This window comes from Parus major, chromosome 1A, assembly GCF_001522545.3.
Source record: "Parus major isolate Abel chromosome 1A, Parus_major1.1, whole genome shotgun sequence".
Lineage (NCBI taxonomy): Eukaryota > Metazoa > Chordata > Aves > Passeriformes > Paridae > Parus > Parus major.
In genome coordinates this window covers 20,947,434-20,963,381 of record NC_031773.1, presented here as the reverse complement: position 1 = coordinate 20,963,381, position 15,948 = coordinate 20,947,434, and the positions used below count along the sequence as shown (strand labels likewise).

General features: G+C 36.4%; 1 protein-coding gene across 22 annotated transcripts in view; it reads right to left on the bottom strand.

The window, feature by feature from the left end:
- Positions 1-15,948, bottom strand: part of CADPS2 (calcium dependent secretion activator 2) — a 281,050-nt gene that overhangs the window by 101,806 nt on the left and 163,296 nt on the right. For all 22 annotated transcript variants that reach the window (XM_015627846.2, XM_033514317.1, XM_015627830.2 and 19 more), the window contains 2 exons: positions 5,962-6,028; positions 145-253 (listed from right to left, as the gene is read on the bottom strand). In XM_015627846.2, coding sequence (XP_015483332.1) covers positions 145-253; positions 5,962-6,028 — 176 coding nt within the window. The remainder of the gene's footprint in view (positions 1-144; positions 254-5,961; positions 6,029-15,948) is intronic.

Genomic DNA, 15,948 nt, shown 5'->3' with positions numbered 1-15,948 from the left:
AACGTGATTTTTCACATCAGAATGTCCTAGTGACCGAAGAACCTTGGGAGTTTTTGCTGCTAGATGAAAATGAGCAAATTGAAACAGCTATTTTACACAAATACATTGTGGTTCGGTATCCTACTTCAAAATCATGAAAAGTACCTGTGTGAGGAGCTGTGTAATCCACAGTGTATCCTTCTAGCTGCATCAGTTCCTGAGGCTCAGACTTCTTTTCTCTGTAACTGCACATTGCAAATGTGTATTGGCTAACCTGAAAAAGAAAGGACTTCATAATTACTGAATTGCATTTCAGAGCAGTATAACAAATGTACCATGGTTTAAATTAGCTTTCATTTACACTGAACAAATGAAAGCTAGTTTAATTTTTTCTTTTTCCTTTCCCAGAAGTATTTATAGTGTAAAATTTCTCCTGCTTTCCCCTTTCTGCCAAAATTAAGGAAAAAAACTCCAAACAAAACAAACCATAAGCACACCTCTCTGCAGTTTCCTGAAATAAATTTTAGGCTGGTGCTTTATGAAAAAATTAAGAAAAGCCATTTAGATTTTGGTAGGGAAGATATTTATTATTGTGGTACTGACCAAATTACTCAGTATATTGTAAGAGGAAAAAAATAATTGTATTTCAAGAAACTCAGAAAACAAGAACTTTGAAGTATAAAAGTGCTGTTTGCAGAAGGAGTGACACAATTACCATGAAACTGGAAAAAGGAACATATCATCTGGCCAATTCTAGCTCATGACAGCAAACATCAGAACCTTCAGTTTGGTTCTATAGTCTAATCTCTGTACCTTTTACATCTGTGTTCTGACCCACCCCTGCACTGCTTGGCTCACTGGATAATGTATGGTGTAGGCCAAGCTGCTTGCAGCTGGCATGGACAACATTAGTTACTTGTCATCAAGTGCAATTATCAAAAAACTTATAAAGCAGTAAGAAGAGAATCTGGTTTTTGACTCTGTAGACAGAATAGAAAATGGTAAGGATAGGTGAGGAAAAGCTGACTGGAAAGATAAAGAATGATAAAGAAAGAAATGTAATATCTGGGAGGAGAAGAGCAATCACTGACACAAAACCAAGGTTATCCCAGCTTCACATGAAGAGCATTATAGAAGATGACCAGAAGAAAGAGCACGTGAATCTGTGAACACTTGAAACTAAAGGGAGCTGAATGTATATGGACCTCTGAAACTCTCATCTCCAAGGACTGTAGGATACCCGGCCAACAGACATTTTTTAAACTATCTGTAAAATTATGCTAGGATTAGATAGGTAAGGAGCTCATTGTATATATAATAGATAATTTTTATTTCAACTGCTGACTTCTCAGCTAACTTACCTAAATTTATTGTTTTGGCTACAACTTCAGAAATGATGTTTTTTGAAGTAAAATGTGGACAGCTGACTTCAGCTTCATTCATATATATTTGTTGGTGCCGAACTTTTACTCTTTGTAAAAGATTGATGCTTTTTGAAAAAAAGGATGGAATTGTGATAATTGTCTGGATAATGCTCAAAAAATATTTCATTATTTTGTGTACTGGGGCTTTTTTGAAACAGGACTATGCTATCTATGTGTATGCAGTGCTTGGTGACTGAACATCCCCTGGCACAGCCTGTACAAGGAAAAGGAACAGGTGCAACAGCTCTCTCTGTAAAATGGCCATCAGGCCTCAAATGCTAAACTGATGTCTCCAGAACCACAGCAGGAGTCTAGGGAGAGAAACTAAACATAGCTCTTCTAGTTTTAATTATTTCTTTAGTTAAGCAAAGACAGTTTTACAGGAAATAAGAATTTGAGAGACACTGTCAGGCAACTGAAACTGTCAGCTTTCCACATCAGATTTGGTACATTTGCTTAAATGGGAACACCAAGACCACATTAAATATACATAAACACAAAAAACAATCTAGTCCACCCAAAAATTCAGATTTTTAGCCCAGAAAGGGACTACTACAAGCAACCAGCCCATCCTCCAACATGACAGGCATAGAAGAGTTTTACCTCACTATTTGTATCTTGAGCCCACAGTTCTGCTTTCATTTATAGTATATTTTAGAAATTAACTATATTTTGGTTTAAATATTTTAAGGTATCCCTGGGCTGATGGGAAGGGCCTTGCAGACAGGGTCCAGCTAGGAGCAGGGCAAGCAGCCCCAGCCCTGGGCACAGGCCAAGGACTGGGATGTGGGGAATTGGAGACCAGGCCTGCTGTGGCATTTGTGGGGCTGGGGATGATGATGGCCCCTGGAGATTGAAATGGGAGTCTGGGCTGTGGACAGACAGCCAGGGCTGGTGGTCTCCTTTGGGAGGGGACCCTGGCATGGGGCTCATCCCTAGCCCTGCCCTCTGCTCTAGGCCTGGCAGCAGCATCACCTCTGCCACTGCTTGGTGCCTGCTTACTGTCCCACAGCCATACCTGCCCACAAGGACAAGCATGGAGGGAGCTGCTGGCTAGTCACACAACTCTAAATTCTTTGCAGTTAGCATTGTATTTAATGAGAGCTTCCTCCTTTTCTTTTCTTTGTAAACTGAATCTACAATTTTAATTTTTGATACTTGGCACTGTAGTAAGAACATTTTTCAGTTTATCCCATTTGGTTGAATGAAATAAGCTGGCAAGGACCCAGATTAATCTTTCACATTTTCATGTCAACAATTCCGCATAACTACACTGTATAGGCAGTCTGAACCATCAAAAGGGAAGCTAGCAAACACTAATCATGGAAGTGCACAGGATGCCCATATTTTTCAGATTTCTTCAACACTGAATGTTTTTGAAGATAAACTTGTGCAAGATCTGGGTTATGCATCTTTATTCATTTTTATCCTTATCACTATTAAAGACAGACATTGTACTGATGCTGATTTTATTTTATTGAACATATTGCAAATGCATTCTCTTATTTTAAAGGAACAATCAGTCATGATTGCTGACTTCCCATTTTTGTTGATCTTTAGATTGACTGTTTTGTTGATCTTTTGACTTTCATCTCACTTGTTGAAAATGAGTCATTTTGAAGTTTCTTCATCAAAGAAACAGGAAAGGTTCAGAAAAGTTTTTTTTGGGAAAAAAAGTCTCAAGAAAATAAATAAGCACAGGACTTGCCTCATTTATTTACACTTGAAGCCTCTTCAACCCTTTTCTTTATGGTCGTCAGTGGCTGCTCTTACTTACTACAAAGAGAATCACCAGCACAGTCTGAAATAACACTTTTTAATATAGATCCATGACTGAGTTTAAGTGTATTATTAGTAGTAAATGGAGCTTTGCCTGAGAATTCAGCAAATTAGCATAAACACTTCCTAGACTAATGAGTACTCAAAAAGTCAGGACTATGTACAACACATTCTCAGAGAGAAACAAAACCAGTTTGTCCTCTTGAATGGTAATCTTGACAGAATAAAAGGCAATCCTCTTCCTACAACTGCATTTACTTGAATTTTGTTATTTTCCAGATGTCCAAACACCTGACTACCAGCTGTACTACCTGTTTTGTAACAAGGGGGAAACCCAACAGCCTATGCATTTAAGACAGACAGGTACAGAAAAGTGATTGTGACTTTTGAGGAATGTCCCCACAGGGCACAAAGACTCTTTAATGTGCTGGGAGGAAATGCTACTGCACACCTGGCAGCTGATTCTGTGGTGTCTGCTACAGGCCATCACTGGGCAGCCCGCTCCAGGAGTTCAGCAGCAAGAATTAGCCTGCGTGGTTTGTGTGTTTCGAAAAAAATTATCCATGAAACAAATGACTGACTTTTCAAACATTTGACCAGGTGAAATTAAAATGACAGAAGTGGATCTGCATTCCAATTACTGGAGGAACATACTAGACAGTAAATTAAGTAAAACACATCAGGTCCAGCTGAGGCTTTTTACCAACCGTGTTACGTCTCTGTCTTTTTCTGGTTTTAAATTAATAACCTTTTAGAGAAGTGACTGGATACTAAAGGATAAAAATCAAATAAAATGAAGAGGTTAAAATTTCCAGATACTGTAACCTTTCTGTAACACTGAGCTGTTCTTTCAGAAACCACTAACAACTTGTAATAGGTGCAGCAATAATGAAGGTGCACATTACTCACACCACACTCTGAAAAAATCAACATTATTCATCTAATGTCACAACTGAGTTAAATTTTCAAAGTGTGTGTAAACCATATTGGTAGCCTCTGTTCTGGCACTGAATTTCATGTCCTTGATATTTTACTACTGTAAACTGAAAGTTAATCTATAGAGGAAGTCTTGTCAATATGTCAATAATATATCAATACAACAGACTGATTCATTACTGAATGCTTATTTCACATCTATTGGCTTCAGCTTATTGCAATTGAATGTATCACAGCAGGACTATATAAATGAGCCAGAGCTGTCTGGACAGTAAATATTGATTTAACACTGTATTTTTTATATAGCTTTATCGAACTGATAGCTGTTTTAAAATGAAATAGATGACTAAATCCCATCACAGTAGGAAAATTCCTGTAATATTCTCCTCAAGTATTTCAATTTCAGCATAGAGAGTAGAAAATAGTTAAAATTAACTTGACTGGAATAAACAGGTCTCCCAGATGATGGTTCCATATTGCACACACATGAAGACTATGTGTCTCTTAGATGTATAATTTATAAATCAGATGGCACCTGTGGCTTAGAGGAAAAGAACAAGTTCATTCTTTCTGTGAAAGGAGTGACAAGTAGGATGAGCATTAAAGAAAAGCATGAAGGACAAGGGAGCATGTAGTCTTCCTGTTTTCCTTTGCAACTTGAAATTATTTTCTGTTCACAGCCATGCCTTAACAGCTATCCTATATAGAGATCCTCCCAACAAATATTAGTAGTCACAAAATGTCCTCATCTCTTCACGAAGGACCTTAGTAAAATCAGAACCCAAATGAATTCTGTAGACTTTACAGGATCTCCTTCAAATATTCTTGGTTTTTAACATTCTAAAGAACTTGTTCAGTAATATTTTTTTACTGACTTTAATCACTTAGGAGTAGGAGAAGACCAGGTAAGTGTGACTGACAGAGTGATAATCAGGCTTTCTATACAGTAGTTTGAGAAATTTTTCTTCTTAGAAAAGCCTCATTAACAGGTTTTAACCTTTGTATGATACTTATGGAGACTCAGACTTTAAGAGTTTTCTGTCAATAAAACAAAGGAGACAGAACAACATTCTCTGAACTTAACATGAAGAACATAAAATGTAATCTGAAGACAAACACCAACAGAAGACAATTACTTTTTTCCAAAGACTTCCTAAAATCATTGATTTCTCTGTTTTGACCACTCAAAATCTACAATTCTATTTATCTCAAGTCAATAACACCATTCACTAGCATGTGAAAATACTGTGAAAATCACAATTCTGTGATTGGACAAAAAGTTGTAAAATATTAACCTAGCACTTTTTTTTTTTGGTCAAAAACAACTACTACACCATATTTTCTATAACAATTATATATATAATTGAATATTGCAAGGAATAAAAAAAAATCCTGATTTAAAAAAAAACAGAAAAAGTTATTAATGTAAGTATTATTGTTTTCATTTCAAAGGCAGGAAATATTTGTTGAGATGGAATAAATTAAACAGTAAGTACAATCCATTTTGTGAAAAATGACTTTATTTTTAATTGAGTGCTGGTAAAAAGCTGTCAACAGACTATTACAAGGTCACAAAAATTTCATCCAGAAACTTCTAGGTTTCAGTTGAAACATTGCTCTGTGTAAGGGCCCATTTATATATGTGCAAAACTTGGTAACATTTCTGTTTATTAGCTATATAAGTTAAAAAAGAAAAATAAGCTGGATGTCTCCATGCTGCAAGAAGCTTGAAGTAGTACTGCATGTGTTGCCTGGAGATACTGATTTACAAACTACTCCAGAAATCATACATAATTTATAGACCAAGAATTATTTTATTGACATTTCATGGCTAACTACTAACCTGAACAAGGACAAAGTAGCGTTTTTTCCATCGCTTCCAAACCTTCTGTCCTAGAGCATACAAGTACCTGCAAAGGAAATAATAAAGGGAGTGGTTTTCCATTACTAAGAAGCATGACATTAGGAGGACCAAAAACAAACCTATGTCTTAATTTACTCTGTCTACTGAGCTGTTTCTTCAGTGTTGGCATATATAAAAAGTGGTTTTTCTTCTATTTGCTCCTATCATAAAAATGTAAAGAGACATTCTTTTTCACTCAAGACAAAAATCAGAAAAATGTTTGCAAAGATTAACCTGCTTACCACTTTTTATTTCACCAATTTTATCTGAAAAATAGAAAAAGTAGCTTAAAGTGGAACACTTTTGACTACACAGAAATACTAAATGTTAGAAAAGTTGATGTTCCAAACAGTTTTTATTCTTTTTATGTTTCTTTATTCCTTTTTAGTTCAAAGTTTTTATTGCTTGGTTTCCACAGATTTGATAGTGTTTATTTAGTCTGTGAGAAGTCAGTCCCAGAGACAGTGTGATAAAATGCTCACATAACACAATGTCAGCAGACATACAAGATTAAATTTTTTTTTCAGAGTAAAGTAGAATCTAATTTCCCAAACAGAAACACTTCACTATAAAGGCTCTTAGATTACAAAAACTCCTTGTCACTTTAGCAATTTCCAGGCCTTGAATCAGAGGACATAATCAGGAGTACCAACCAGTGAGATGAGAAAACTACAGATGCTGATACTGTTTGGTGGTAGAGAGAGCACTCATTACCCAGTGAGTTTCCCGGCATTATAGTGACATTTTTTCTGTCACTGTGGTCGTGTTACACTGTTGTTAACACAGACAGCAAGAAGAAAAGGATAAGTTGTGAGATTGTAAACAAGAGCCCACGAGTGGTAAGGCTCTGCTGCTTAAAACCTGGCAGGAGAGCAAAATATTTCCTCTGAGATGCCCCTTCTGGCTGGCCAGCTTCTGTCAAGGACAGCTGGTCAAAGGCAGAGCAATTTGCTCAGACCAATGAATGCTGGCTTCACAGGGCACTCTGCAGAGGACGCTGGCACACGCACTATGAAGTAGCTACAATAACTAGGATGGGAGATGGTTGGTCAGATGAGTCACAGATGAACATGGGCCTTTCTGGTAAGGGAATATGGTCTGCTGCCCTCTGCTCACTCCTGCGGCTTCGCTGCCCGCTAGTTTGCACTTCAGTCAGAAAACAGAGCAATGAACCAACAGCTTATGTGAAATGAGTAAGCAAGATGAAGGCAAAACCTTTTTATACCTCTCCTGGGTGTACTCTCAAAAACGTTTTCTCCCACACTGGGCATCACAAAGGACAAATTTATGTCTAAAATAAATGTTCAGCATACTGCTTATTAATTGCTGTTTGTCAGGTTATGTAGTCACTCCCTTTTTATTATGACACCAGTGTTTGTCCTTCTTCAACTTCTGCTACACCTGCATTGAAGGTCTACCTTACTTGCTTACTCTGTTTTTCCTTCATATGAGATCGAAAAATATCAGCTTTGTATACACAATTACTGGTTGATGTGGCCTTCTTTGTATAGTCCAGATCTTGCCACAGTCTTTTTAACCTCTTAATTCTGTGACTATTTTAAGTTCAATGAAAAGAAAGAAGAAAGGAGTATGTCAGAAAGAGTACAAAAAAGACCTACTAGGGTTTGTTTTCAAATTTATAATAATTTGCAACTAAGGAAGCATTTACCTCACAGACTTATGGTCACACAATCTCCCACAAAATACAAACTGTTTTCCTTTTCATACATGTTTCAGAGCACTGGCTTTCCCCAAAACACAACATTGCTATTGCCATGCCAATCTCTACTACTGTCAGAGGGTGGAGGGGAAATAAATTACAAATTTCACACAGCCTCGAAGTTTAATGACTTGAGGGAGAAAAGTAAAAAGTCACAGTTGGCCTTTGGTCTTTCTCAGTCCTAAAACTGCCCTGTTCTTCATGGTGATTCTGCCACTGCATCCCCCTGCATTCCCTGGAGTACCATGAAGGTTTTTTATGTCAGAAGGTTTTTTATTCAGATATATGTCAGAAGGTAACTGCCCCATTTTGAAACTGTATTTTGAAACACAGTTGAAAATACAAAGTCCTCCACAGCTACAGTTCAAGGACATCCTGACCATGTTCCCACCTTCTTGGCATGTCTTAAACGACTGTAAAGAAGCCATAGATTAACAAAGGCTTCTTGCCTCTTGCATATCAGAAAATGAATAACCCAATCTTGGAAACCCTATGCTAATTTGTTCTCATTATTAACTGATCATGCTGCAGAAATGTGCTTTTTAAAAAGAGGTCTTAAAAGAATATTAGTTATCAGAGAAAAGGTGATGTTTTTATATTACTTGGCTGCCTTTTAAATTACTGTTCATGTAAGATATACCACCTATAGTTCTGCAGTACAGGTAGAAAGGATATAAGATACAGTAAATCCGAAAGTATAAAATAATAAAGCACACAAAAGAAATGAAATAGCAATGTGCACTTTTATTCCTCCTATAAATCACTTCCAACTAAGGTGTTAAATAAGAGATTCCTTGGGAAACAAAGGAGTGGAACATTAAGTACCTAACTTTAAAATCCACAGATCTTACATAATACCAGGTAACAAGGAAAACAATACTCATGACACAAAGCTGGGATCTAGTACAGAAATGCAAAGAGAAGACTTATGCTGTCTGGTTTTACAAATCACTATGAACAAACAGTTATGATATGTTATTAATCCCTCTTCCAGTGCCATCTCTAATGGTACCAGTTTTTTCCTAATGTACAAAGTTTCAGCCATTTACAACGGGTAAATCCTGCGATCATCTTAAGTGTCTCTCCTCCTGAAAGATAAAGAGATTAATTTTTACTCAAAAGTCTAACATTTTTAGGTGGAAGGACCCACCTAGGCTTCTAGAGCCTTCTTTGAGCCTCTCTTCATGAATTTTCTACCTAGGGAAAAAAAAAAAAGGAAGCGAAGTACCTAAGAATATTCAAGAACCATCCTGTATGTAGACACAGTAATATCTAGGATCTGTAGAAACTGTACTTGATGTCTGGAACAGAAAAGATCTACAATAGCCAGTTTTCACAATTAAATGACACTTGGGTTTCACAACTGGAGCAGAAAATTAATATGTTAACAGATTAAGAAGCGAGCTAAGATTAAGACGTGAGTTAAGTCTTAGAGCTAAGTTGAAGAATGTTTTATTTTTAAGATGGGCAATTGCATAACTTTTCATGAGTCTCAGGTAAAGGCCAGAACTGCAACCAGAACAGAATGTTACAGTCACAAACTCACAGAGCTGCAGCCTGCTATTTCTCTACCCATAAGTGTATCTCTATTCACCCAGAAGCCACAATCGCTCTCTCCAACCAAAATAATGTACACAAAATGCACAGCATCAGTTGCTCAGACTATTTTAATCATTCTCAGCAGCAAAGAGAAACACAGAACAGCCATTCATTCTAACACTGTACCTTTAGGCAAGAGATTTTGTGCAATACAAACAAGAAACCAATATTAAGAAGTGAGTATTTCTAAACACTAACCACACCATTTGCTTCAATTTTTCTTCCTCTAAACTGGGTTCCAAAGTTGGGACAATCTAAAAGAATTCTTGAATTATTAAAGTTCAGCCAAATACAGGGAAGGAAGATACTGAAATACTTCCCCTGTATCTGAACACTGTAACAGTTAATTTAGATTTGTTTTGACTTCTCTTTAAGATCATGTTTTGAGACTGTTTAATAAATATTCTGACAAGGAGAAAAGATTGGTGTTTTCATGGACATTGAAACACATATAGATGGCAGACTTCTATTCTGTAAAAATATATAATAAATGAGATGTGTACACATAACATCTATATCTGCACATGTGCACATTAGAAATCATATTTATAATTAGTATGCATGTGTGGTTGCTTTCTTCAGTTTTCTTATATTACCCACATAATTTCCAGTAACTTAAGACTAATACATCTGCTTTTACTAATCACAGAAAAAATAGGACCTTTCTTGATTAAATATGTTGAGTCATTAAGTGCCACCCCAATGTGCAGATTTTCTAACATGTATTGTAGTAACACGAAAATGTAACCAAATGTACAAACTATGCAATCATTTTTCTGAGACTTTTTCTTTTAAAAACAATTCTGGAATCCTCTTTTCTTCAGTATTATTTAATATTCACTCACTTCCAAATGAAAAAATAATAACTGGATCTGTATGAAGTCACAGAATTACATGATTATACCTCACAATGCTTACAACATGGTACAAAAAACTCCCATTTAATGTTTAAAGTTAGTTTTCCTGGAAAACAAATAAAATGATAAGAAATTACATTTTCAATACGAAACACAGAAACACCCAGATAAAAATGTTTTATGTATCATCTCATCTCAGTCAATATAATTTTCTTTTCCAGAAACAGAATAAATAAAATGATCAAGAAGTCTGGGCATAACCACGTTTTAATTACATAAAGCTTGATTATGTCTCCAAGTGCATTTCTCAAAGTGCTACCAAAATGCAAAACCACGTTGTTGAATATAACAGTTTAGTTTCAGTTATGTGATGACATACACAGGAAGGAAGATGGCAGCTTATTTGCTCTGTCCTCACCTCACTGTGAGAGTGCAGGGTTCCACTTTTTGATGAAAAAAATCAGCACTAATGAATAGCTGAAAAAGCATAATTGTGTGTGGAATACCGGAGCTATTCACCGAGGGAGAAATGAGAATGGACTTACTCCTTCTACAGAGATCATTTTTAGACCAGCCTTTTTATTCTAAGGAATGAAGCAATCTATCTACATCTTGAATGATAAATTCTCTACTTGTAAAAGGCTTCATTTATCACAAACAATGAAAAAAATATAGAAAGAAAAATCAATACGTGTAGCAGTTTAGTCCAGCAAAGGCCTTTCTTAAAGAGAAACCTCAGTCAAGGTTGAAAGAGCAATTAATGCAGTCTCAAAAATCTGGGCCACTCTGATAGAGTTCGGTTAACATGTGGCAGAAGTAATCATCCACTTGTGAAAATGATTTTCAGTTCATTCTCAAACACCTTTCAGACACTCATGATCCCATTTAACTGACAACAATACAGGCTATCTGTGGGCATCATTGCATTCGCTGAGAGAGCCAATGGGGACCAAATGCCCACAGGCACTTTCAGTCATCCCCGAGCCTTGCATAAAAGGAATCCTTCTTGCACTGCATTCCTCCTTTTATTTAACCCTGCAAGATTAAGAATTTTTTTTGTTTTCAGTTGAGGACAAGGAGAAAACTGATTCAAGACAACAATATGACCTGGGTCATAAGAAACCTAGCTGTAAACATTCTCAGATTCATTTTAGTCCTTTCTGTGCTCTTGAGATAGAGAACTAAATAAGCCTTCAACAGATGGAATGAAAAAAAATCAGCCTAAACTACTGTAATTATGCCTGCTAAGGATAAAGAAATGTTGAAGAATGTCAAGTAATAAAAACATCACAGCCACAGAAGACAGTTCCATTTATTCCAATAAGCAAGATACTCATTGTATGAACAGGAAAATGTGTGGCTTTTTTCCCTGCTAAACACTTTTCACTTAGAGTATAAATAGTTTAAGAATGCTGGAGAATCTGATATCCCTAGATTCTTTAACAGTGATATCTTACTGCACTCTAGAGAGCTTCACCAATTGTGAATATGCATTCTGGTACTTACAGAACCTGTGAAGTAACTACAATGGCAACTTGAGAATTATTAATCTAATTTATGTCATATCATGAAACCTATTTGGCATGTAAATGTGAGTGTTTGTAAAGACAGGAAAACATCCTTTAGCCTCGAGAGAATTTCAGCCAATAAAAGAATGAAATCCTTCAGATGCAACATAAATGTAGAAAGCACTCTGATTCTAATGAAATCTAATTGCAATGCAAACAGGTAATGAAGCACTAGTGCAAAACAGCTGGTGCTGAGGAGCTGACATCCACCCTCTGTGCTGCTAGAGGCATTTTACTTTGGACTAGCTCTAAACTGAACCCAGGGACAAAACAGCTACCAGCGTTTTGCAGTATATATGTGTATACCCCTGAATGGGATCTCTTGGTGTAATTTCAAATAAAAAGGTAACAGTCTGTGACCAAAAAAAGCACAGAAAGCAGGAACTAAGAGACTGGTTTTCAAAGTGAAACCCTAAATTTAAATTGTGATGTTGAAGTAGAAAAAAATTAAATTGCACTGCTCTCTCTTGAGCATTCACTTTGGCTGTGGAAACAGTTCTTAACACCGACAGACCTCAAAAAGCCTGCATGCATTTTGAGCACCTAGAAGCAGCTGGGTGTCCAGCCTAGATATCTCTCCATGTCACTGGAAGCACATGGCACTCAATCAGATAGAAAAAACTGATAACCATTTTTTCCAGCTGGGTAGGGATTTTATTTGTGATCTAGAAAGCCTAAATTTCTGAGAAATAGTTTACATGAAAAATTTATTTTTGTTTCTAGATCATAGACATCCACTGATGGAAACAGTCAAAAGGAGTTGAAAACTTTGGTGGTAGAGGACAGCAAGAGCAGTGAGCTCCTTCAGGAATGATACTTGGCTTTGATTATCTCTGACTGGTTATGTGCTTCTTTTCACTGCATTTTTATACTGATATAATTTTAATTTCATAAAGAATACAGATCTCAGCAGAGATTTTTTTTTAATAAAGCATATTAGAAGAATGAGATACATACATTTGCATCCTAAAGACAGTAAATTCTAAGTATTTTCATAACATTTCTTGTCATTATCATGAGTAAGTATTTTAAAGTACTTATGAATTAGTGTAATGTGGTATATCTAAACTTAGCAAAGGCATAAGGAGGCATGTTAAACTTAGTATCCCTATATGTGATTTGAAATGAAGGACAGAAATTATGATAATGAATGAGTCTAGCCCTTTAATTTGTGCACATAGAAGGTATTTAAGCAGAATGATGTGATGTTTTCAAACTATTTTTTAAAATACTTGATAGCTTGACAGCTGTATTTTTAAAAAAATCCTTAAAAGAATTCAATTAAAACCACCACTTAAAAGCATCACCAAAGCTTTGAAACAAATCAGTGTAGCAAGTACTCACTTACATAGCATTATTCTCTTAATAAGAGCATTACTTGACACTTTCTCAAGTGCTTTATAAACCAAGCAATTACTTCTCACAACATGTCCAGTGCAGGAGGTTAGTATTTCCACATTAATTTCTGTTGGGAAAGAAACCAAAGTGGAAAAGAGCAAGACTGTTCAAAATTTGATGTCCTAGTGCACCAGAAGAAACACTCAGGAAAGCCTCACAACAGCCCTTATCTTCCAGAAGTTGGAAAATGCAATTCAGAAGCTTGTAAAGCTGTTCAGCCTTTTAACTGTGCCTTTAAACATGCAACACACCTATGATTTAAAAAAGAAAGGAAAAAAAAAAGTTCTAGAGCGAAACAGCAAATTAAATATATTTGTCTTTGCAACTCTACTCTGACACTTTTAGTGATGATGTTTCCCTTGTATTTTGTAGGGATCCAATGCAAAGTGCTCAGGGTATATTTCCTCTCCAGAACTTTGGAAAGTACCCTTTGGAAACACCCTTCTGTCTCCCTGGGCTCTCCCAGATCCCTATGGTCCAAAGACTCCTAACTTAGCTGTTGTAATTAGTTGCATGAAAAGAGATGATATAGATGAGGTTTTCTATACCTAGGAATCATGAAAAGTCAACCATGTGATATTCATGGAAAATGTTTGTTATTTACAGCCTGACAAAATTATTCATTCTAAAGCACAATTCGAATTAATAAATCTGTTTGCTCTTTTCAGCCAATTCTATGAGGTAAAACTTCTGTGGATGCAATGGCTGAACTTAGCTAATAATGATTAGAGATGACATTGACTATAGAGATTTCAAAATGTTTGGCACAGTTGGCAGAAAACAATTCTTATTCGTTGTGTAACTACAGAACCATCCAGAACGAAAAGCACTAGAGCATAATGTAAGCAGCAGTGGCAAAAAATGCAATTAACCTTTTTGGAATTCACACACAATCTTTGACGTGGAAGTCTCTCCCCATGTTGCCAAAATAAAAAGCTTTTTATGGGAATGATATTATTTTGTCTGGATTAAAATTTTGACAGTTCATGCTCTCATACACTGGAAAACTCCCTCTTAATTTAGCAGACTTCATGTAAACATTGGATCCAATGAATGCCACTTTTCTTTCTACCCAGCATCCAACAGCAAGAAAACACAACACTGCCTGTGTATCAGTGGGGTGGACTGTCTCCATGGTGTCTTGAGCACCTCTAAGGAATGCAGGAGCTGTACCAGATATTAATTTCCACCCTTACACAGCAGTGCCACCGTTGAGGCTTGTTTCCATGAAGTCAAATCAGTTACATTTCATTGTGTATTTTAGGTATTCCCAGACAGGCTGCGAAAGAGAACTTTCATTGCAATGAATGTTTGCATATGCCCAGAGTCGTATCTGGCTCAAAAAGTCCTTCATCTGCAGATGGGTGGAGTCTGAAAGAATACTGAAATTACTCATAAATTTTCCAAGGCATCTGATGTTGGCCACATTTTAGATGAATATTTGGTTCAAGACAGTAAGGCTAATCTAATATTCTAAGAGTCATTCTGCCTCAAAAAACGTGCTGGTGCTGAACAACACCTGTAGGTGATACTTTCATCAAAAGCTAGATTCAAAAAAGTACTTTTACACTCCTGGACATCTTTTGATGACAATACAAGGGTAAAATCAAGGAAGAAAGCTTTCATAGTATGACCCAGCAAATCGGTTCTCTAAAAATACCCATTTTTAAAAAACTTTCCTATACAGAATATATTTTAAAGATGCCAGAGAAACAAATAGACTTCTGACTCCACGTCACTTTAGAAGAAACTTTTCAAAAGAACATAGAAGTGGCCACTCAGAAGCACTTTCAGGCCTGTGCCTTGTTCTCAAGAGGGCATGGAGGGAAGCGTGCAGGTTTACACTCCCACTAACTCTTCATATACTCATGCTGATACTGTCCCTAGAAGTTTCTTCATCTAGAAATGGTGCCTTGGTGTTTGTAACTTTTGAATGGATTGTTGCTTAAATTAATTTCCACAATGATTTTTTCAACCATTTTAAACTTTTAAAATCTACACCCAGTAGCACAGTTCCACATCTCAACTAGCTGTGCCTGAAGCAGCTTGTATGGTTCACACTGAAACTGGCACCCACTAGTATAATTCAGCAACTGTCTTGTGGCACTGGAAGAGAGACATTTCAGTGCACAGGAATTTGTTTTAGAACCATTAACATGACTGGAGGCTTATCCTTGGTAATGCCACACAGAAGTAAACAATTTAAAAGTGATTTCTGCAGGACTTAATACCAGAAAACAAAAGAAATGCATCACTGAAAAATACATCCCCTTTGAGAAAGTTCCTTATGTATTTCTTCCAGGTACTTAGTATTTTTTAAATTGATTAATATAATTAGGAAAAAATTCCTAAGATAGTTTCAGTTTGGGTGGTGGTTAGGGGAAAAAAAAAAGCTATGCAACAAAGATATAAGCTTATAAAAACAGCACAGATCTGCTCTTTGCCAAAAGTTCATCATAACAAATATGTAGAAAACAAAACATTCAAATGCTGTTCTCCCACTGGAGTTACTAAACTGGAAGAGTTTTTTGACTGTAGGGATTTAGGAATACAGAATGCTGCCTGTGAGGGAGCATCAGAGCCATCTACTGGGGTCAGTCCATTGCTGCTGCACAGACTCGTCTGACAAATAACAGTCTCCCCAGAACTGCAGTACTACAGTGATATTCACCTATAAAATTGCCATTAAACATATTTTTTTAAAATCTATAAAACCTAGGAGAAAATAGAAGCTGTAGTGCTGATGAATTGGAGGCAAGAGAGGTTTAAGTAGCTTCTCCTTACT